Below are 22,401 nucleotides of genomic sequence, written 5' to 3'. Positions count from 1 at the left end.
AGTGGTAGAGGGTAATACAGTGAGGGGATTTAAACATGCATGGGATAGACATACAGATAGACATAAGTCTCTACAGCAGGAGAAACGAGCGACTAGATGGGGGCCAAACGAGCCTCGAAGAAGAGCAGATGATCTTCAGCAATTAAATATTTTCTTTGTTTTTTAATGAATAAAATGCAATCGATCTTTTATCCCTGCAGGGTAATAATTATTCATATATTTCTACTCGTTCTCTAAGTATTTTATTGATCGTTTGTAGCTCTGGTTAAAGAATCTTTAGAATCGCGGAATAATCCTTTTTATTTATCATCTGATTTAAAGTGACGTCCGCCTTGAGAGCCCATAACGTCCACGTCAGCTGTTTTCTGGCTTTTAAATGAAAAGAAGCCTGCTGTGTCTTTGCGTCGTTACCTATTATTATGAATCGCTTTATATAGCGCAGTCATGTTCCGTAGCGCTGTACAACAGCAAACAGCACCTAACAAGTAGGATATAACATAACAATTCGACTTACGGAAACAAGGGGTAAGGAGGGCCCGGCTCAAAGGAGCTTACAGTCTAGAGGGCGTCATCGTAAACCTGCGCGACCTTTACTTACACTCACATGACCCCTCCCAAATCCCAAACAATTAAACGGCTGCATCTTTCCTGGTCTAGACTCCTCTAGAAGCTTCTGTGATATTCTAGACAATATTCTATTGTAACCCCTGCTTTCAACTGTATCGTTATTACCCTCCCCATCCGCTCATTGTATCATTGTATTAAAGGGACGATTTATTGCCCCTGACACCCCCACCAAAGCAGCATGTGAGTTACACCAACCCTCTGCGATGTATTATTCATAAAAAAAAACCCCATTCATTCATAAGTAGAAACTGCAGCTGCCCAGATGGTCCATGGTCTGACATTTCATGCCACTGATTGGATGCTCGAAGCAGCCAATCGGTGGCAGGAAAGAGCTTCCTTTGAAAATGTTTTAGCTAGTAGTAATGACCTTGCAATGTCATTGACTGGAAGCTGTGAATGGGGATGGAGTTTTTTGTTTTCTGGTTGATCAAAACACGACAACCAAAAATACACCAAAAAGGAGATTATTTAAAATAAGATAAGAGGCCATATAAGGCCCGGCCGCCAGGTGGGCATAATAGCCCCTTCAAGCCTGAGGTAACCCACGCTTCCCTATCATCATGTGAAGAAAGGTGTCCGTGATCCAAAAGTGGGAACCGCCATCAGGAACGGACCCGCATCAACGAGGGGGGCCTGGCCCTTTAGGGCCAGCGGGCTCCTGATGACATAAGTGTGGCTAACAGCTGGGCATGCGCCAGATGTGCTGCATTAAACAAATCCGCCTACTGGCCACAAGCCGCAGCACCGGGCCCGGGGGCCAGTCTGGGCATGACCACCCTTTTCTCCATGGCCGAATCTTCCGGGTTTCCCCTCCATAGGGGGTGCCCAATGTTTAAATACCCCACATGACATCACAGTGCCGATGACCTCATGATTTTATTTAAAGAGACAGCCAGCTGGCAGGTTTAAATGCCTTCTGTAACCAACCCTGGCCACCTTCCTGCTACTCCCACCATCCTCAGCCAAAGCTTGCTCAGGGTGTTGGGGGTCGCAGCCCACCACATATATATATATTTGTTGCCTAGGACCACCTATTCGACATTCGACTGATAGATTAAAGGGGCCTGGCTCTGTTTGCTGGAAACTTCTAGCTCCTCCTAGAAACTTCTAGTGCCCCAGGAGTCCCCTCCTCCCAGCGCTGGTTATTGCAGGGATGGGGGCGGGGATCAGGCCCTTAGATCTCCGGCCTGCAGCGCGAGCTGCTGCATACACTGTACTTACTGTCCTGCAAGCGCATCTGCGCAAACACCGGCCAGCGGGGTATTCACGACGCGCGCTGCGCACTTCTGCACCGAGACAACCTGCAGCACGTATAGGGGCAACCGCTGTCACGGCGAGAGGACTTTATCCTGGAAAACAGCCCCATAATGACAGCTGAAGAGCTGAAGACAGAGGGACCTCAGGCTGCTGACATGGGAGGAATAGATATCACCCCCAAGGGGGATCAGGGGGTGCTCAAAGTAAGATACCCTTTAACCCTTCGAGTGGCGCATGTTAGCTGCAAGGGTGCAATTAGCATGTTATTGCTGTGTGTGTGATCCTGTGCATGCCTTGTAAGAAGTGTTGTGGGGGTGTATATGGTTTTACATGGCTCTTACGTGTTATATGTACACCCTGTGTGCATGCATCTAGATAATGCCACCATGCCAGATCCTTTTATATAGAAGTATTTGGCCCAGGCCTTTAGGGTAGGGGGGGGTTGGAGTATTAAAGGGTTTAAAGATCTAAGTGGATTAGTGCCCTCTGGGGTATTACTCTGCACATCGCAATCTGTTCAATAGAAAGGCCTTTAAATACGATTTCTCATATCGATCTAGGAGCTGGGAACAAAGCCTATTGTGTTTGGAGAATAATTACCCCCCCTGTATGTAGTAACTGGGTATTGGAGTATCTTTCCTGGGACGGAGTTGTAAATGTGGAACCGTTGCCTTGGAAACCAATGGACCCTTAGCAGCTGATGGCTCCCTATTTAGGGCTCAGTCCCAGAATTGCTTTGTTTAAATGGCTCATTGTGTTCTAGAGATGGGCTGCCTTACTGCTACTCCCACCATCCTCAGCTAAAGCTTGCCCAGGGTGTTGGGGGTTGCAGTGCACTATATATATATATGTATATATATGTAAATATATACCCCTCGGGCCCTGGTGATGCGCGATATTAAATATAGATCGGTTATGCAGAGCATTGCTTCTGTTCTTGGCACACTTAGGGTTAAAAAAGATGGTGCGTTTGAACCAAACCATTCTTGTCTGTGTGCCAATAAACCACATAATCCGGAGAGTTTATAGAGAGGAGACTCCCTTCGTCTTGCAGAACCTGTAATTAACGTGCGTAACCAGAATTAGCATGGATTCAGGTTTTGGAATCCTCCCGTGACCTCTGGATTTAACTCCCATAGCGCTCAGCCAGCCGTATCAATGAGTGGTTGCTATGAATATTTCGTGTCTGGTTGCCATGATCTTGCGTCTGCATCTTGACGGATGTGGTCCATGTGGTGTCCCCCCTGGACATGTCACTCTATTGTTCTGTCCTGCTTTTAACCCTTACATTGTCAAGGGGTATACTGCAGACCCTTTTGCCCCCCCTTAATTTTTTTTTTTTATCGATTGTCAGAGCGCCCAAGAATGTTTGTTAGCGTGTTCTGAATTTTTCCGGCAGGTAATAAAGAAGGAAGGGACGGGAGACGAGTATCCTATGATCGGGGATAAAGTCAGCGTTCATTACACAGGCTGGCTGCAGGATGGGACGGTGTTTGATTCAAGCAGAGAACGGAAGGACAAGTTTACCTTCGACCTGGGGAAAGGTGAGCTGCCGTCTCTTCCGTATGAAAGGAACCTCTGTTACCGAGCACTTTTGACCCCACTGGGATACCGTAGGAATACAGATAGCGGCGTCGATGGCGTGTACCGGGCTGGAGGAATCGATTAGAACCTGCGCTACCTGTAGAGGCGTGTCTGACTCGCTCCAAATGCAAATTAGCTGGTCTCCTGTGCAGAAGAACATTTGCATACCAGACCACACTGATGATGTCATGAACAGGATGTCATCACTATTCTTTTCATCACTATTCTTTTAGGATACTCCAGAGTTCTGTGCATGCCAAAAGTCTTCACATGGTGCTTCTCATGACTTGGATCAAGTTTAACAAATAAAACACTTTCCTGATATCCCACATTGATCCTGATTTTGTTTTTTTCCTGGTTTAAAAAAAACCTTATTTTGTAATTTGTACGTCATGCATTTCCAATCTTAAATATGTTTTTTGGGTTTTTTTTTATAGGTCAGGTTATTAGAGCATGGGACATTGCTGTGGCAACCATGAAAATTGGAGAGACTTGCCAAATTACTTGCAAGCCGGAGTATGCGTATGGCGCTCCAGGAAGCCCCCCAAAAATCCCCCCCAATGCAGTGCTGATCTTCGAGGTGAGATCTTGAACCCCTTCACTTACTTGCCTGCGCTACTTCGTTGTCCTTGTAAACGGCCACATGTTCTCACCTAGAAACCCCTGCCCCAAATAGCCTCCTCTACCTCTTTGACCTCCATGTCTTACCCCACATGGTCAGTCCCTCGTATCTTGCCCCGGCGTGTGCGTTCTTCACCGTTGTATCGATGCTCCTCTCGCCATCAGTGGACCCTCTTGTCTCATACATTGCGTTCTTTCCATCAGATTGAGCTCTTTGACTTCCAAGGCGAGGACCTCTCAACAGAGGAAGATGGCGGGATCATCCGTAGAATTAGAGTCAAAGGGGAAGGCTACTCCAAGCCCAACGAAGGAGCTGTAGTTGAATGTGAGTGCTCGCTCAGAGAGCCTACAGAGTGGTTATAGTGCATCAGATAATACGGTGGTTTCCGCCATGTTGGGTAGAAATATAAACGTGTAACATTACAGGTTTTGGCCCCAGAATCCTCCTCTTGCTGTGGTTTTAAAGCCCCCTCTCCCATTTCTTCACTCTAGTGGTGCTCAGGGGCTCTCACAATGGACGTGTATTCGACGAGCGGGAGTTACAGTTTGAGGTGGGTGAGGGAGAGAGTCTTGGAGTTCCCCAAGGAGTGGAGACAGCAGTTCAGCAAATGGAAAAAGGCGAAGAGGCCATACTGTATCTGAAACCGAAGTAAGTTGCTGTTTTGTTCTGTTGCCAAGTGTTATTCATTAATTCCCCCTCTCATTGATGAATGTGAACATTATTGTGCCCCGGGGCAGTTGTCCCTTCTTTGTGGTAAAAGAGACCTATGGTGTCTACAACCATCTGATCTGCTGCCGATCATATGATGGTCAACATAAAGTTCTTAGGTCTATGGTATTAAACCGGCGGCATGGCTAATAACGAGCTACTGTGGAACTGCACAAGAGTAGTAGACAAGCATAGCCTTCCAGTAGACTTGGTCTATGAATTAGTATTCATACATTAAATGGACTGCATCGGCCAATCGCCTCTAAGCTAGTTTCTTTGTCCGGCCAATCGGAGGGAGAGCTGTTGCCGGGATCACCTTGGATAGGTAATATACTCTTCTTTCTTTTCCTCGACAGATATGGATTTGGCAGCGTTGGATACGATCAGTTCCAGATACCACCTGATGCCAACCTTCAGTATGAAATAAAGCTGAAGAGCTTTGAAAAGGTGTGTGGCCAGGGGCTGCCGAGGGCTCCATTTCTACTTCTCCGAGAGGGTTGTGGATAAGTGGAACAGCCCCCCAGCAGAAGTAGCACAGGCTTAATGCAACAAGGAATGTAAACATGCATGGGATAGGCATAAGGCTCCTGAATCTAAGATGAGACCAAGTAGACGGGCCAAATGGGTTGGGAATAAATAAACATTCGCTTTGCGTGATTGGTTTGTTGGTTTTAATGTTGGTGTCTCTTGGGTAGGCCAAGGAATCTTGGGAGATGAACACGGACGAGAAGCTGGAGCAGGGAGCCCTGGTGAAGGATCGAGGTACTCAGTATTTCAAGGTATGCTATACTTCTCGGAGCACAGCCCAGATACATTAACCTTCTTCTGTCTCGGCATTCTCGGTTCTTAATGAGGTGTTCCCACATCTTATATCCCTGTTTGTCTCCCTATTTCTCGTTGCCTCCAGGGGGGTCGGTACCGCCAGGCCATTATTCAGTACAAGAAGATCATCACGTGGCTGGAACACGAATCCGGACTCTCAGAAGAGCAGAAGGGCAAATCCAAAGCTCTTCTTCAGGCGGCATCCCTCAACCTCGCGGCGTGTTACCTTAAACTGGGGGAGCACCGAGGGGCCCTGGAGCACTGCAACAAGGTGAGGAGAGGTGGTCGCATACCGCGCTGAAATGGAGCGCTCTCGAAATAGGGATTTGTTAGTTAAAAAAGCAATTGAGGGGGGTGGGTGTTCTGGATCCTTAGCCACGTCAACACGTCTCTTTCCATTCCAGGCTCTAGAGATGGACCCCAACAATGAAAAGGGTCTATTCCGCCGCGGCGAGGCTTACATGGGGATAAATGAGTTTGAGCTTGCGAGGGATGACTTCACTAAAGTGTTGCAGCTATATCCCAACAACAAGGCAGCGCGGGCCCAACTTGGGCAATGTCAGGCTCGCATTCGCCAGCAGCACCAACGGGAGAAGAAGATCTATGCCAACATGTTCCAAAGGCTGGCGGAAAAAGAAGAGAAGGTGAGATGGAAAGGGCTTTGATTTTAATATATAAAAAAAAGGTGACTTACCTCCTGGCTTTGGCGGTGTTCGTGCGCGATGACGGAGGCGAGGATCTAAAGGCGCATGGTGGACGCTGACCGGGGTCAGTAGTATCTCCGACAGAGGAGACAAGCTGCGAGGAACGAGCTTTAGAAGGTTCCTTGTCTTTGCTTGTTGAGCTTCTCAAGATAATGACTGCGATCCTTACTGTTAATGAAAGTAAGGTTTTCTAGATCGTTTCCCCAAAAGTATAAAACTTTCTTTTAGCCGGTGACCGGAGACTCCTTTCATTTATATTTGTGTGTTTGAGGTTATTTGGAGTATTAGATGATCTCTCCCGTTGCTGGCTTCCTTCCCTCCAGCGATTTATGGCTGAACAGCTGCTCACAATGATTTTGTTGGGCTGCTTCCATTAAAGGGGCATCACGAAAGCCTCCGTAGATAAAAAGTTAATTAAAGCTATCGAAAGCTTTGTTATCCACTCAGAGAACTGCAAATGTATCGAGGATTAACGTTTTCTTTTTCTTATGCAGGAGGCGAGCCCAAGACCTGCAGCAGAACAACCGACTTCTGATGTCGAGATGAGCGAAGCGACAGAACCTGCCACCGAGACGGCGCACAACGGAGCAGAAGAGAGCATGACGGCTGAAGCATAAAAAGAGACCGATCTTCTACTCTGTGTGTTTAGGAACCCTCGTCCTCCGACCAGGACCCATCTCCTTTTGAGATGGAACTTTTGGGGTTTGAAAGGGTGATGGCGGACACAGTTTATGGTACCAACTCTCGTTGATGGGGCCGCGATGGCAACTTCAAGATTTCCTTTCATTCCAGCCTCTTCGCACGTTATGTCTCAGGACTTATCCATCCTGATCATATAGAGAGAGAGAGCGCGGAATGTTCCTATAGAGTGGAATAATCGTCAAGTCTTTGGTGCCTGCAGGGGACTCGCGGAGAAGGGGCTGCAAGTGTTTTGTTCTCGGTGGTCTCCGCAAAGATGGCCGCCGCGACATTTTCTTACTTCACGCCGGTTCTTGAGCCCGCTCTGGTCTTGTACGGCAGTTTGTGAAATCCTCGACCATACTTGAATCATTTTTGTTATAAATGGGGTGGGATGTGAGGACAACTTATTTTTTTTTTCTTTTTCCAAACTTTATTGTTGATTTTTCTCTTTCCTGTCTCGCTGCCCCCTTTCCCTTTCTTTTTTTTTTTCTTTTTTGTATATTTCCTGATTATGAAATATTGTTCGTTTTGTGTTTTTCTCGTTGTAAATTAAAATTTGGAAAAAAAAAACTATTTTGATGTCTAGCATTGCCGTCCAAGATAGTGTTTGTCATATATATATAGCTACAGGTGACAGGACCAACACAAACTTAACGCATCATGCAGTCCCAGGTATGGGGACTGGCCTGGGCAGCCAAGACCCATAAAAAATGCACCCTGCAGGGCGGGATACAATGGCATCAAATCAATCAATAACTAATAATGGCAGAAGCACGTCTGATGGTTTCGTTTTTTTTTTACTGATTCCTACAGAAAATGGCTGTTGACGTAAAGATCTATGCACACAGGAACTTTCTATATGAGCTGACCCTGGGGTTCTTTCAGTTTGAACCCTTTATTTGCCCATAATGCGTGGCTCTAATACCGGTCCTCAGGGAACGCTTGACTTGCCATTATTTAAAAGAAACACTTGGGTCACCTGCGTTCAAGCAGGGATATCATAACACACTAGGGGCAAAAGCACCAACTGGGAGCCTTCAATATGATCACAGCGGGGAGAATAAGAAGGAGTCAGTTCCAGATTCCATGACCCTGAGAATCTGCCCCTTCGCCCTGAAATTGGGGCAAAAACCCAGGGTACGTATCTAGGCGACCGGCCCTGTGTAATAAGGGCAGCCTTTCATATCATTTGCCCTGGAGTTGCGCTCAAATTTTTTAAAATATATTACATTTACTTAAATCTGCTAAATTTCTGCTTGACTGTATAAAACATTCAAATCAGTCGCAGGGAACCAATGAACGCAGCTTTTACAAATCTCCACTGGCGGCAGCAATAGGAACCCAATGCCCTAAACACAAGAGACGGAAACGATCGCTTATCACCTGTCTGCGTTACCATGGTGATTTTGTTTCAGCCAATAGTATTGCAGCATGGTGACCATGTTAATCCTAACTAGGGACGTGACAGCGCAGACACGTTTCACTGTTACATCTGTCAAAGTAGAATCTTGTTCTCCCTCTAGCGTTTAGAACTCTGCAACCTTTGACTGCCGTCATTTTGTGTGCGCCGGAAGTGAATGGAATTAGGCTGTAGGGGGCGCATTTGTTACTGTAAACATTTTCTGTCACTTCAGAGCTTCATATGTCATGTAGCAGAATGACAGGGCTGTGCATAAACTTAAATATAATCTTTTTCCAGAAAATTATCTAAATTATTAGGGTTTTTTATGCACAAAACCAACTAGACACATTGTAACTATCAAAACCCTGCTGCTGACAGGTTATAACCCTGTGAAAACACAGCTTGGAGACTCAGTGCCTTCATTTAAAGCTTTATCTGTTTTCTCCCCACACTGACTGTAACTGGCATCCTGTATGCACTACTACTGCAAAATTAGATTTTTCTGTAACTCGTCTCCATGCGTTCTCTCAGTTACGTCCAACGGGCCGTCCTGGAGTTCAGCGGTTCGCTTTTCCCTCACGCGTTATGTCTAGGGGATGCTGACAACGATTCGGTAAAGATGGAGATCATCTTTTTTCGTTTAACTCCTTAAATGCTAGAAGAGTAAGCAACTGACGTGTCGCTATTTACGAGGAGCCATGTGTTCTTATTTCCAGGGTTTTAATCGAACGGTAGTATTACGCTCGGCTGATGGTGTTTGTGTTCTCCTCTCTCTGCAGTTGAATGAACTGGTCCTGGGAGATACAAGTGGGAAGCTACACATTTATAAGAATGATCAGAGCAAGCCTTGGATCACCCGCTCCTGCTCTGGAATGGTGAGCATTAACAATGGTAAAAATTACTCGAGCAGAGATCACCAATAAACCAACATAGAGTTAACCTGCCACTTTAACGTATTATCATCTTTTATTTATATAGCACCAACAATGTACGCAGCCCTTAATACAATACATATATTCAAGGGGTGTGACAAGACGTGACTTGACAGACTAAGACAAACCGATACATTTGGTGGAGAGACTCGGCTTGCAAGCTTACAATCTAGAGGGAATGGGGTGAGGATAAACATAAGGAATAGAGAAAGAGTGAGAGGTGGCGTGGTGGTTGTATCAATGATAAGGAGGTCCTAGCAGCTAAGATGGTGCGGCTTCTCTGCAGAAGGATTTTTTAGATGTTTCTTGAATGTTGGGAGGGAGGGTGAATGCTGAAGGTTCGTTGGAAGTAGATTCCAGAGATATGGGGCAGCCCGAGTGAAGTCTTGTATGCGGGAAGAGGTGATAAGTGAGGAGGAGAGCCTTGGCCCATGAGAAGAACGTAAGGATCGAGTAGGGAAGTATTTTTTTTCTTAGGGCAGAAATGTATGGAGGGCCATTTATTGTGGTCAGATTGCATGATTATTCTTTCCTGTTAATTACCACATTTTTGTTGGACCAAACAACCCTAAAATCACCCCAATGCATTTTCAGATATCAATAAGTACGTATCATTAATATATAAAAAAATATTTGAAACAAAAAGCTTGGAGATGACAATTTATTTTGTAAAGTATGAAAGCTGAGTCAAATACAGCAGTGCTTCTACAAGAACAGGTATCATTAATATCAAAATATATATACATTGGTAGTTGTAACCCCCACTATGAGGGAACGATATTTGTATATTTTTTTGTTTGTGTTGGCATCTCTTCTGATGTTTTTTGTGTTCTTCTTAGCTGACTTGTGTTGGTGTTGGAGACGTCTGCAATAAAGGCAAGGTAAGTGCACTTAATCACATAGCAATCAAGTTACTGTACCAGCGTTAACTTTATCAGCGTATTCATTTGACCTATTGCATACGAGCATAAGCCAGTCTGTTTATATGACTTAGTAAAATGTTCAGAGTATTGAGTTATGCCAGTTCCTTTCGCATTGTTCTGTATCTTTTGCGTGTTGCGGATACGTGTTCTGCGTGCCTCTGACTAACATTGTATTTCTTTTTAGAATTTTGTGGTTGCGGTTAGTGCGGAAGGCTGGTTTCATCTCTTTGACTTGAGCTCCAAACCAGACGGCACATGGGATTTCATTCAGGGAGAGGACCAGAAAGCCACATACACGCAGCATCTCCCAGCTAACACCAAACTCGCTTTGATCAGTGATATCGGTAGGCTGAAAATCAGTATCTAGTCTTATGTTCTTAGGGACACAAGAGGAAGGATAGAAATGTCAGTCAGTGTTCATAAACAGGAGGTACAGACATGTATAACTATACTGTTTATATATTGTCTCCTTCTTTATATGTATGTTTGCGACATTACCAGAAACCTAATTAAAATTAATTTAAGTGATGGTAAGTCTGATCTTTCGCACTCAGATGGAGATGGACGCTGTGAGTTGGTTTTGGGGTACACAGACCGAGTGGTACGTGCTTTCCGCTGGGAGAGCCCCCCAGATGCTGATGTGACGTGTGGTCAGCTGGTACCTCTAAAGAAATGGCTGCTGGAGGGGCAGGTATAATGTCTTCCATTCCATCTTATTGTTCCTGTTTGATGATTGTATTCTTGTTAGTGGGACGATGCTGAAACTAAACGATTTAATGATAAGTCTCGTAAGCCCTTCCTACCTGCCTATTGTTGTACGCAATCCCATCAGTTGAAATATTTCTTCGCAGAGTTTGAGCAAACTAGGAGAGCCCAAATCTTTTCATTTTGCTTACTCTTCATGGCTACATTGTTACCATATTTCACAATGCAATAGAATATGTTGTGTCTACACAAATAATAATAACAGCAATTTAATTGCAGGTGGATAGTCTTACTGTAAATCCAGGCGCAGATGGCACACCTCAACTGATGGTGTCTCAACCTGGATGTGGTTATGCAATCCTGCAGTGCACTTGGTGCGATGATACCGTCCTGGGGTTGGAAGCGTCTGGTGCAGCCGAGACCAGGTAAAGCGAGAGAAAGGGCTTTCTAGCATAGTGATTAAAAAAGAGAAGATTTGCTGACCATGTGACCTTAGTGAGCAAAGGGACAATGGTGCAGGTCCTTGATGTAGAGAAGAATCAGGAAAATAACTACAAATACTGGAAGAGGAGGGACTATAAGTAATGTGGCGGAATATGATGGCGCTATATAAAATAATAATATACAAGAATATGCCACCAATTAGCATCTAATTCCATTAATGTTCAGTCTGCAGTTGCCCTTGCGGACACCAGGTGGCGCATGTTATACTTCTGCATGTGGTAGAAATTAAACACTTTTTTTGTGCATATAAAGTTGCTTTTTGTAAAGCATTACATGCGGTAGGTGTGGATGTTATGGTGCTTAATTGTGGGTGCTAAGTCAATCAGAATAGGGGTCTGTTAATATACATAATAGGTTATGATCTTGGTTGCCTAACATATTCCACTGATAAGGTGCCAAAATGTTTTTTGAAAAATCTTTCCACTCTTGGCTTATATTTACTTGATTTTATTTATGTATTTTTTTGACATGAGGATAAACAGACAGCTTTGCTCACTAAAGGGGCATTTAAACAAGTTACGTGAACTGGCTCTTTAATTGTGTAGCAGGGTGATACATACAAGCTAGTCTGTTTCAAAATCAATTACAATAGTTGTAAAAATAAAATGCCGCAGTGCCAACATTTCAGTATATTCTGCTTCCAAGGAAGACAGGGCGTTCTACCCAAAATAGATAAAATTGTTTAGCGTTACATTTCTAGAAATATCTTGTTTCCGATTTAAGCTTTGGTTTCTGTGTGTGTTGTCTCGTTCCCCTACAGGGATGTCTCTGCTCGAGATGTGATTCTTCACCAAACCTCCGGACGGATCCATAATAAAAACGTTTCCACGCACCTGATTGGCAGCATTAAACAAGGTCAGGTCATAGAATTGATGGGCTGTGTAGCTTGTGTGATTGACAATGGATTGGTTTTGGCCTGATAAGGAAAGAACAAATGTTCTTCTTTTGTGTCAATCAGTGGCTCCTCCTTCTTCTTCCTGTAATATGCTGCGAAAGCAGTTGATTTGCATACTGGATTGCACAGTGACATCACCGTGGAGGGGAGTCTAAAAAAAAATCAATTTCTTCCCCATTTTAATTTGGTGATCTCTTGCTATGCTTTGATCATATTGTCCGTTTAGAAATTGTTCAGGAGCATTTTCTTTAAAAGATCAGTTTATTTTAGTGATACTAAGTGGCACAAAGTGAGAAGAATGTCCTTGGTTCTCAAAGTCCTTCTAAAAATTTGGCCCTCAGACACAAGCCTTCTCATAAGTTACCTCTTCCTTCCGCTCATGCGTTCATACGTGGAGCTGTCCAGCCCCATCACGAGCGGAGCGGTCCTCCCCGGTCATAGAAAGGTAGAGAGAAGATGGGGTTTGAGGTGTCCTTCCCTCCCAAAGAGGTGTGAGGCTGTCAGGGGACCCGTCATCTGTTCTCACACGGAACTAAAGCCCTGTAGCCTGGTGCGATTAATGTCTTTTAATAAAGATCTCTCCGGGGAATCCAAGAGGAATAATAAATGAGTTTACTTGCTTGGCAGATTGCATATCATCCCAGGGATCTCCAGGCATTCCCCTCACTTCCATCAGTAACGTACAGTAATGACCTGCATCTGATTGACCCATGCTGTCCACATCTCCCTTCCCTTGTAAATGCCCCCTTGTCTCTATTCTCTGAGCTTTATACTCTGTACGTGTATCTCGGGAGTATATATGGAGAAATCTATGTTATTATAGGTGACGGGTCTTGAACGATCTAATTGCACGCTTCAGATCCCACCTCTTTTCTTTTACGATAACGGAGCTTTATGGTTTGCCTCGTTAATCAACATTCTCTTGTTTGAACGTGTTACTCATCCAACCGGGGGTCTGGAAAAGATAAGCCTGCGGAGAGGTGTGCAATTAACGCTCCATCGGCAAAAATCCATATCACGGAACTGCAGGATTGTATCGCCGGTAGAAGGGGATATTGCCGATAATTAGTTGGGCTTTGGGTATTCTCAAGAGAGACCCCTCTCAGGGGTTCACGAGGCATGGAAAATATTTGAGCTTTTAGGTTGGGGCACATGCCGTTCCTATTTAGACTCATAACAAATGTGTGCTTTCTGGTCCCCGGTACCATATGAATATTTATAACTTGAATGAGCTTTCCGTGTGACCGATTTAGCTCTATATTGTCTGTGGGAATCAGAAGTTGGCCACGTTCCCTGGGGACTGGCCGCCATCACCCCAGTCCTTATATGATATGGCTATAACTTAAGATGAGTGGCCATAAGGGTCACTCACACTCATCACGTCCCGCTTTTCGAATGCACAGATCCTCGTTCTAGGAGGTAAGACTGTTTGGTGGGTATGAGTTCTGCAGTCCTAGAAGTCGCAGCAGAAAAGTCGTCAAAATTAAAATTTAATAAAAAATATCCATAATATACATAATAGCCATGAATAATAGTAAAAAGCCCCAGTCCCTTCACCTGACCAAACTCTATAGAATATAGAGACGTATACAAGACAGGTTCATAGATTGGCGTTCGTACGACAGAGCACATCGTAACGCTGCCCCCAGGTCAGGGACCGCAAACTACTTCAGATGTGGGAAACCCGGGGCATACAGAACCCTATATCTCCAGCTCTTAACTTGTGCTGTTAGTTGGTCTCCAGATGTTCACGACTTCTCGTTTTGCAGGCCCTGGCGCTGCGATTAATGAACCCGGCCTGTTTGCCCTTTGCACCCTTGATGGTAAGTATTCGCAGAGCTATGGGAGTAACGATCCATTTGGTTTTGCCATTGTAGAGACTTATTTCGCTTACAAGGACTTCCTACGCATAACAGGGGAGGGCATAAGTTCCCCATAAACAGATCAGCCCTTTAAAACAGCCCTTTAAACGTTCTGTTGCTATAGCAACAACAGCATCCGTAACCAAAACATACTAATTGGGAAGTAACATGAGTTTTGATCTACATCAGATGCAGATAAAGCAATTTTTGGCTTTGTTTTAGGTTGATTTAGGTTTTTTGTTCTTGGTAGATCATCAAACTAATAAATAATGAGCTCATTGACCGGTATTGTTAAATTATCAAAGAGCAGAGGTGACCATTGCTCTTAAGGGCTGTTTATTTTATAGGACGAAACAGCAAAGTTAAGGTTACTCCGGTGAAGGGCACGTCTTGAGATTTTTTAACCTAAACCTCTGATTCTAAACGTATTTCCGATGCTAATTTCTTCCGATTCTGATAGACGCGGTTATAGTCTGTTGTGAAAGCTCTTCCGCTGGACATCGCTGCATTGCCCGCTTTCTCTAGCATCCTAAAATGTTCTTCTCTTTCTCTGTCAGGAACGCTAAAGCTCATGCAAGCCCCAGACAGACTTCTATGGTCCTTTCAGGTGGATCATCAGCTCTTTGCGCTGGAGAAGTTGGATGTGACGGTGAGAGGAGACTTTTGGATCCTTGGATTACCAGCGCTGGCGTTAACCTATAGTAGTGATAAACATGCAATCTAGTGCAAACCACGATTGAAAGCATGTGGGATCACCAACCTATTTACCCCCCAACTCTGCCCAAATAGCACAAGACAGAGGGGGTTTTGTTAAATACGCTTTATTATGCTATGTGATCGTTAATGTTACCTTAAACCAGACATACACCAGGATGGAGAGAGAGACTAGGAGACAGAGTGGGATAGGAAAAGGCTGACAAACAGCTTCAAAAAGTATGAAAGACTAAGCAGAGTACACACAGACTCACAAACGTTGTGTAATGTACAGTGATCTTGACGTGTCTTCCCCACAGGGTAATGGCCAGGAAGAAGTTGTGGCCTGCGCATGGGACGGACAGACGTATATCATCGATCACAACCGTACAGTTCTGCGTTTCCAGGTGGATGAAAACGTCAGCGCTTTCTGTGCTGGTCAGTGCGCTTCGCAAGTCTCAAAAGCGGCCGCTATTTGGTGTCTGTGTACGCTGTTCAATTTGCTGACGCTTTTCCCTTCTAAATGACGCCTTTTGGGCGTCTAACAGGACTTTACGCCTGCAGGGGAGGGCAGAACAGCCCCTGTCTGGTGTACGTTGGGTTCAACCAGAAGATCTTTGTGTATTGGGCCATCACGCTGGAGAGGATCGAGTCGTCCAACCTGCTGCTTGTCATGGAGGGAAACGAGGAACTGTCTTCCTTGCTTAGCCAGCTCAACGTGGGTAAGTGATCAGATCAGCCGTCAGAGACTGTCGAGGTTAATTTAGTTTTTCCGGACATTTCAAATGTAACGTTACATCTACGGAACTTCTGTGTCTTCGCTCGGAATAGGACCAGCTCATTAAAACAGCGTTTACATTCCATCTTTTGCATGCGCTAAACCGACGGACAAATGGGAATTAAATTGTTTGTGTTAGACAGTAGGCTATCAGGAAATTGCTCGCTAATGATCAAGCGGAGCCCGAGCTTTCTGCAGCAGGAAGGGAAAGGGCGAACTCGTGTGTGCCAAGCGCTTGTTATCTGCTGACAAATTGCTTGTTTTTAAGAGCGGAGGGAGTTTGTCGACTCAGAGATGCCTGCTTTTCTCCCCGCTCTCTCCAGATGCCAGCGATGCCTCAGCTGTTCGGGATTTAATTCATCAGACCATGTATTCCCCTAATGAAGGGGGCAACCGTTAAGCAGGACCGTAAGTGATCTGGGGCAGTCACAGGTCGAGGACACACAAAAGGCAATGGACTATCCAGATGGACAAGACGTAGAGAAGCTGAAGATCTAATGAGTCGTCGGGGCATGTCTTGCTGTAAAATCTCTCTCGGGGGGGTTTCTGTGCACAATTTGCAAAGTATTTTTTATTAAATGTGACATTCATTTCATGAAACAACAACAAGTCTCTTAATTACAATATAAACGCTTTATTTTGATCTAATTTTGGGTAAATGATGCCCACAAAATCTTTTAGCAGCCGTGAACTTCTCTTGAACCACCAACCAGCAGGGTCAGCTTGGACCCTACAAAACTTAACCGTCTGAGCTGTGACGCCGAGCAGAAGAAGCCTCTGCGGGTGCGATAAATAAAATACGAATGCAGTCTGAAATGATTTACGTGTAATTATGAATATGCAATGGATATATTGACAATAGCGGATACGTGTTGGGCTAAAAGGCTGATTTACAACAATGATTAATAGTGGTCACCGGGCAGATTTAGTTACATATTAAGAAAATATACTTGGCATATGTATACAGTGGACTGCAAGTACTAATACCTTTCAGAGTTTAGGAGAATTTGCCTTATTGAACGTCACAGTCCAGCATTTAAATACAAGATCGTTGGTAGGCGTGTGGCTTTGCCACCCAGCGGAGGTGGTGTGAACGTATACAGTCGCAAACCAGCCGGATTCACCCAGACCCTACAAACTGCTTCCTTCGACACCGAACCGCCTGACCGTTCCCGTGGACCCGATACTCTCCCGTTCTAATATATCATTTATTTTCTTCCTTTCCGTTTCATGGTCGCATGCCAGCACACGCATCACTCATTTTAAGACATAAAAACAGTACACAAGTAATACATGTGAATCATTTGTAATTATGGCACACGTTATATCGGTCAAGGGGTAGAGGTATGAAGACATGAAGTCGCTGTTGACATGTAGCGGAAGACCGAAGGAATGGGTATTTCCAACAGCGGCTGTGCTCTGTACAAGATGGGGACAGGCCCCCGGAAAATGATCCATTCCCGTCGACTAGTCTGTCGGTTCCTTGTCCTGATGGGGTAAGAAGTGGATTTCCTGGTGCACGGTTTTCAGTATCCCTTTACTAAGATCGATACAGCTCTATGGGGGGACACAGAGGATCATTTAAGACCATCATATACCCCCCCCTCCAATTGTTAATAAAGAGGTGTAGGACTGATACCTTGAGAGAGATTAGTGTCTCCAGGCCAAGGCAGAACTCATCCTCGTCATCATCTGATGGGAAAGTAAATGATGTCAAAACTCTTCCAGCAACCTGCCTTAAGTTTTAAGCCCAGCCAGAGGCCCTTCGGCTGCTGCAGGACTACGTCTCCCATAATGCTCTTTCAGCTAAGGGGCTGGCAGAGGAGTATGGAAGATGTAGTCCTGCAGCAGCTGGAGGGCCGCAGGTTGGACACCCCTGCCATATATAAAACATTGCCTAAAAAGAATAATAAAGACTTATAGCAAATTAGTCTCATAAGTAAATGTGGATTGGTTTTGTTTTTATGTTTTAACGTGCACCAAAATGAATCCAAGCGTTGAAAACCCTCTATAGATCCCCTCCTTATGGAGATGCTCCCATTTTTCCCGATGCGTTCTGACCTATGATCCTGGCTTTGCTTCTGAGTTTTTCAGAGCCCAGATCGATGTCCACGGTCAGCTCATTGGACGCCTCGCTCGGCGTGTCCTGACATGATGCCACCAACCTGCGGAGAAGTTATATTATTAGACACGGTGGCCGTAATCCATTCACCTAAACTCTCTCCCCAAGGTTCCTAACAATCAAAAGTCTTGGAACCAAGCAATGGAACCATTAAAGCTTCACCTAATGTTAGTTCAACTTCTCTAACCTACCAAAGAAACTTCCAAACCAGGGCTAACCATCCTGTATCGTTGAGTGAACAATGGGGTTACCCTTCCCAGGAGAACTGTTGATACCCCTAAAAATGAAGGTCAGATAAATCTTCTCATTTTATCTATTTTTGCAGATTCTAATATGGATACAATTCTATAGGTCTCAGAATGTTTCCCCACGGGACTTTTTTTTTATTAATCTTGGTTTGGTATTTCCCTCTTACCTTAATCGCTCCACACAACTCCTCGAAATTAGGTTCTCCTGGTGGTCAATGGATATCTTGGCCCTGACGGTCAATGTACATACCTGAAGTTTTGGAAGAAAACAATGTATCAAGACTCACTAAAGACATCAATGGGGTGAGGCTAAGGGGTGGCCAATGGTAGGTGACAATAGGCTTTCTGAGGGTCCTTTCAATAAATGTCCTGTATATCCCTTAAGCCTTCCCACCGATCCATGGGCATGGTAAGAAATGATGGGGATTGAGGCCATTGAAAGAAGGAATGATATGGGCTCGCTCAACGTAAGGATTGTGTTATAAATAAAATTAAAGCACCTACAGCACGTATGGATGATGTACGCTCTCCAAACATGTTCAATATCATACCTTTCAAAATACAACTTAAAAGTGAAGGTTAGTCTTGTAGGCACGTTACGTGTTACTTCGCCTTACCTTACACAGGATAAACAGGGAATGTCCTTTCCATCCACCTGTGTTGTTTTCACTCGTCTGGGTCGGCTGTGTCCACTCGTCCTGGAGGCAGGGTTGTTGGGTGGTCAGCCGTTTACCTTCGGGAGGGGATTGCGTCCCCTTGTCACACAGGTTGGAGGTTCTCACCAAGCCGCTGGGCTCTCTCACTGGGCTGCCCCCCAGAAGACGTCTTTGTATCACGTTGTGAGGTTGCTGCATCCAAAAACATAAGGACCCACATCAGTGCTAGGATAACTGGGTCCTCAGCACCATCTTTCCACCATCCCCAGGGCTTGAGGTCTATCTACCCCAAATAAACCCACCGCACATAGAAAACCTTTTCTACTAGACCCCAAATTTGCACATTATCGGCCTCTTCTCTCAGTCATCACCTTGCAAGGTTTGGCTGGACATTTCTCGCTCCCCCCACCCCCCGCACTGAACTTAATACCTCCTGCCTCTGCTCACCAAGTCTTTGGAGGTGCCCAGCATCCTCAGCTGGTCCAGAGGCAGAAGATCCGCAGAGTCTTTGTGCATAAACTGCGTGGTTTGCTTGAGCCGTCTCTGTTGGTGCAGAAGCGCGCCCCCTCTCATGTCCTGCTTCTTTTTTGAGGGATTTCCAAGCTGTCCATCTCCTCCTAACCCACTGGTGTGTCTTTGGCAGCTCATGGCGCAGGTGAAAAAAAAAAAACGAGGGAAAAATAAAAACCCCCAGGACCTTCGGTGGTCACCAATAAATCACCCTTTTTGGTCTTCAGCCTGACCGGTCTTCAGATTCCTTTTTCCCACCACGTCGACCTTGTCCCCTTCTCCTTCACTCTTTCTTTCCTTTTGAATCTATCTCTCTCTCCTTCTCTTGTATTCAGGGGATTCCTCGATCTGCTCCCTCCTCCTGCTCTGCAGTGATTCCCTGCCCTCCCTCCCTCTCTCTTATCAATGCACGCTTTTCACTCCTATCTCTTATTTCTCACTAGCGATCATCTCTCTCACCCCCCCCCATCTATTACACCCCTTGGTTATGCGTCCCTGTTCTTCCGCTAATAGAGCTTCTCTCCGCCAGCTCCTCCTGTTCAAGTAACACCATCACGTTCCCCACAACTGGCTTTCCAAACCAGTGAGCGGGAGGGGGGGGATAAATGATCCAGTTTAGGGTAACTTCTCGGAGCATACAGTGCGGCTTTGTAAGAAAAGCATTACTAGGTGATGTAAAGAGTTAACACATATATATATATATATATATATATATATATATATGTATATATATACGCGTTAACACCTATTATACGTGGAAACAGTTTATTTGCCGTAAACATCTTGTCTTAGTTCTGGAAACGGGCAAGTACGGTCTCCGGAACGTAACGGGTTAACAGCAGACATGAGACAAAAGCCATCCTGAAATTCTCAGCTCTCCCAAATATTTAGATACAGTAGCGGAGTATTTGTGTAAAGAGAGACATTCCCACGCTCCAAGGAACATAAGATCCTATGTATATCTATATCTATGTCTACACATTCACACACACACGCACATTCACGCACACACATTCACACACACCCACACATCTATATAGCTATATATCTGTATTGTATGTGTATACACCTATGTATATTGAATATACTATATCTGCCTCTACATGCAAGAGACACTTAAATTTGGTTAGGATCACATTAGAGCTAAGCATACATGTGCAGGTAATTAACATACGTGTGCAGGTAACTAACATATGTGAGCAGGTAATTAACATACCTGTGCGGGTAATTAACATACAGGTGCGGGTAATTAACATACATGTGCGGGTAATTAACATACATGTGCAGGCAATTAACATACGTGTGCAGGTAACTAATATACGTGTGCAGGTAATTAACATACGTGTGCAGGTAAGAGAAATCATTCAGAACCTGGGAGATCGGCTATAAGTTCCTGCTTGGGCTGACTGTAGATTTAAAATGCAGTCTGCACCGGAGGATCATGGGAAACAGGGAGTATTTACATAAATGGCTGTAGTTTTGCCTTTGGTGGAGGCAGATGTGTCGTTACCAGACAAAGCTACAAACGTCTAACTTATAAATACGGCGACACAAGTGATCTCTAGATCGTGAGCTCCTGTGAGCCGGGCCCTCCTCGACTGTTATACAACTTGTTATGTTCTGCTTACCCATTGTACGGTGCTACGGAATATGATGGTGCTATATAAAGCAATAATAATAATAGCTAGAAAGAAGGTAAGATTGTGCTGATGGTGTGATAGAGTGTTAGCATGAGTGTGTGTATTGGCACGTGTGTTAGCCTGAGTGTGTGTGAGTGTGAGTGGGTGAGCGTGAGTGTGTGTTACCATGATTATGTGTGTGTTAGTGTGATTGTTCATGTGTGTGTTAGTGTGAATGCATGAGTGTGTGTACGTGTGTGTGAATGAGGGTGTGAGCGTATGAATGAGTACATGTTACCCGATGGGGGGACATTTCCTGTCAGCCTTCCCTTGATCCAAACTATATATAAAATATACATTTTGGTTATTGGTGCATTTTCAGATCATTTTCATTTACAATCTTGCAGCCAAGGCCGATACATTTAGAATTTAGTTCATTTGTGTATTTGATTGAGCGGATGCAGAAACGTAACCGAGTCTCTTGTTTTTCTACAAACAGTCTGAATTCTTTTTATTGCAGCGATCGTGTCTTTAATGGAAATGACATTCGTTCCGAGCCCAGCACTTAACGTCTAATGCCGGCTGTGAGTGATGACCCTTGTAACAGCCTTGAGTTTTTTGCACTGCGGCCGAACCATTGTCATCGCCGAGCGGGGGAGGAATAGAACTGCACAGAAAATCGAGTGTAAACACGGAGTTCTTTTGTGTATCGGTAACCAGAGAGAGAATTCATTTTTTTTCTTTCCTGAATTATTAATCACAAACACAATAATTTAATAAAAGTAAATGATCGCATTAGAAAACTTATTAGTTAACTCTTTAGTGCCAGGAGGATAAAGGAGGTTGAAGGTTTGGGATGCTTGGTAGTAGGTAAACTCCTCAGGATGGAAATGGTTAAACGTTATATTATACAGCGCCGGGGGATACATTACTGTATACAGCGCTGGGGGGTTATATTACTGTATACAGCGCTGGGGGTTATATTACTGTTTACAGCGCCGGGGGATACATTACTGTATACAGCGCTGGGGGTTATATTACTGTATACAGTGCTGGGGGTTATATTACTGTATACAGTGCTGGGGGTTATATTACTGTATACAGTGCTGGGGGGTTATATTACTGTATACAGCGCTGGGGGTTATATTACTGTATACAGCGCTGGGGGGTTATATTACTGTATACAGCGCTGGGGGGTTATATTACTGTATACAGCGCTGGGGCTTATATTACTGTATACAGCGCTGGGGGTTATATTACTGTATACAGCGCTGGGGGTTATATTACTGTATACAGTGCTGGGGTTATAACTGTATACAGCACTGGGGATTGTTACTGTATACAGCGCTGGGGGGTTATATTACTGTATACAGCGCTGGGGGTTATATTACTGTATACAGTGCTGGGGTTATTACTGTATACAGCACTGGGGATTATTACTGTATACAGCGCTGGGGGGTTATATTACTGTATACAGTGCTGGGGGTTATATTACTGTATACAGCGCTGGGGGGTTATATTACTGTAAACAGTGCTGGGGGGTTATA

General features: G+C 44.6%; 3 protein-coding genes across 3 annotated transcripts; 2 read left to right on the top strand and 1 right to left on the bottom strand.

Moving 5' to 3' along the window:
• The first annotated feature begins 1,814 nt into the window (after positions 1-1,814).
• Positions 1,815-6,944, top strand: FKBP4 (FKBP prolyl isomerase 4). Its single transcript, XM_053465492.1, has 10 exons — positions 1,815-2,087; positions 3,284-3,428; positions 3,906-4,048; positions 4,294-4,414; positions 4,582-4,738; positions 5,155-5,245; positions 5,494-5,577; positions 5,706-5,891; positions 6,025-6,264; positions 6,819-6,944. Exons 1-10 carry the CDS (start codon positions 1,995-1,997, stop codon positions 6,939-6,941), a joined length of 1,383 nt encoding a protein of 460 aa, XP_053321467.1. The 5' UTR covers positions 1,815-1,994; the 3' UTR covers positions 6,942-6,944.
• A 1,684-nt stretch (positions 6,945-8,628) lies between these two features.
• Positions 8,629-16,308, top strand: ITFG2 (integrin alpha FG-GAP repeat containing 2). The gene is made up of 12 exons (XM_053465493.1): positions 8,629-9,020; positions 9,187-9,282; positions 10,179-10,220; positions 10,447-10,606; positions 10,817-10,953; positions 11,247-11,392; positions 12,232-12,326; positions 14,136-14,189; positions 14,786-14,877; positions 15,242-15,359; positions 15,470-15,643; positions 16,023-16,308. Exons 1-12 carry the CDS (start codon positions 8,925-8,927, stop codon positions 16,097-16,099), a joined length of 1,287 nt encoding a protein of 428 aa, XP_053321468.1. The 5' UTR covers positions 8,629-8,924; the 3' UTR covers positions 16,100-16,308.
• Positions 16,309-16,317: 9 nt separating this feature from the next.
• Positions 16,318-19,457, bottom strand: NRIP2 (nuclear receptor interacting protein 2). Its single transcript, XM_053465495.1, has 6 exons — positions 19,173-19,457; positions 18,687-18,917; positions 18,237-18,319; positions 17,761-17,864; positions 17,339-17,391; positions 16,318-17,256 (listed from the first exon to the last, which is right to left on the bottom strand). The coding sequence occupies exons 1-6, from the start codon at positions 19,371-19,373 to the stop codon at positions 17,167-17,169; spliced, it is 762 nt and encodes a 253-aa protein (XP_053321470.1). The 5' UTR covers positions 19,374-19,457; the 3' UTR covers positions 16,318-17,166.
• Positions 19,458-22,401: the final 2,944 nt, after the last annotated feature.

This window comes from Spea bombifrons, chromosome 4, assembly GCF_027358695.1.
Source record: "Spea bombifrons isolate aSpeBom1 chromosome 4, aSpeBom1.2.pri, whole genome shotgun sequence".
NCBI classification, from domain to species: Eukaryota; Metazoa; Chordata; class Amphibia; order Anura; family Pelobatidae; genus Spea; species Spea bombifrons.
Note: the sequence above shows the minus strand (reverse complement) of the source record. Positions and strands in the feature narration are given on the sequence as shown.

Coding starts and splice junctions, on each gene's coding strand:
- ITFG2 (XM_053465493.1), top strand. CDS start 8,925: ATGCGTTCTCTCAGTTACGTCCAACGGGCCGTCCTGGAGTTCAGCGGT. Junction 10,954..11,246: donor AATGGCTGCTGGAGGGGCAG/GTATAATGTCTT, acceptor ATTTAATTGCAG/GTGGATAGTCTTACTGTAAA. Junction 14,190..14,785: donor TGCCCTTTGCACCCTTGATG/GTAAGTATTCGC, acceptor TTTCTCTGTCAG/GAACGCTAAAGCTCATGCAA.
- FKBP4 (XM_053465492.1), top strand. CDS start 1,995: ATGACAGCTGAAGAGCTGAAGACAGAGGGACCTCAGGCTGCTGACATG. Junction 3,429..3,905: donor TACCTTCGACCTGGGGAAAG/GTGAGCTGCCGT, acceptor TTTTTTTTATAG/GTCAGGTTATTAGAGCATGG. Junction 6,265..6,818: donor TGGCGGAAAAAGAAGAGAAG/GTGAGATGGAAA, acceptor TTTCTTATGCAG/GAGGCGAGCCCAAGACCTGC.
- NRIP2 (XM_053465495.1), bottom strand. CDS start 19,373: ATGAGCTGCCAAAGACACACCAGTGGGTTAGGAGGAGATGGACAGCTT. Junction 18,918..19,172: donor TGGGCACCTCCAAAGACTTG/GTGAGCAGAGGC, acceptor TTTTGGATGCAG/CAACCTCACAACGTGATACA. Junction 17,392..17,760: donor AAGCAAAGCCAGGATCATAG/GTCAGAACGCAT, acceptor CTTTCCCATCAG/ATGATGACGAGGATGAGTTC.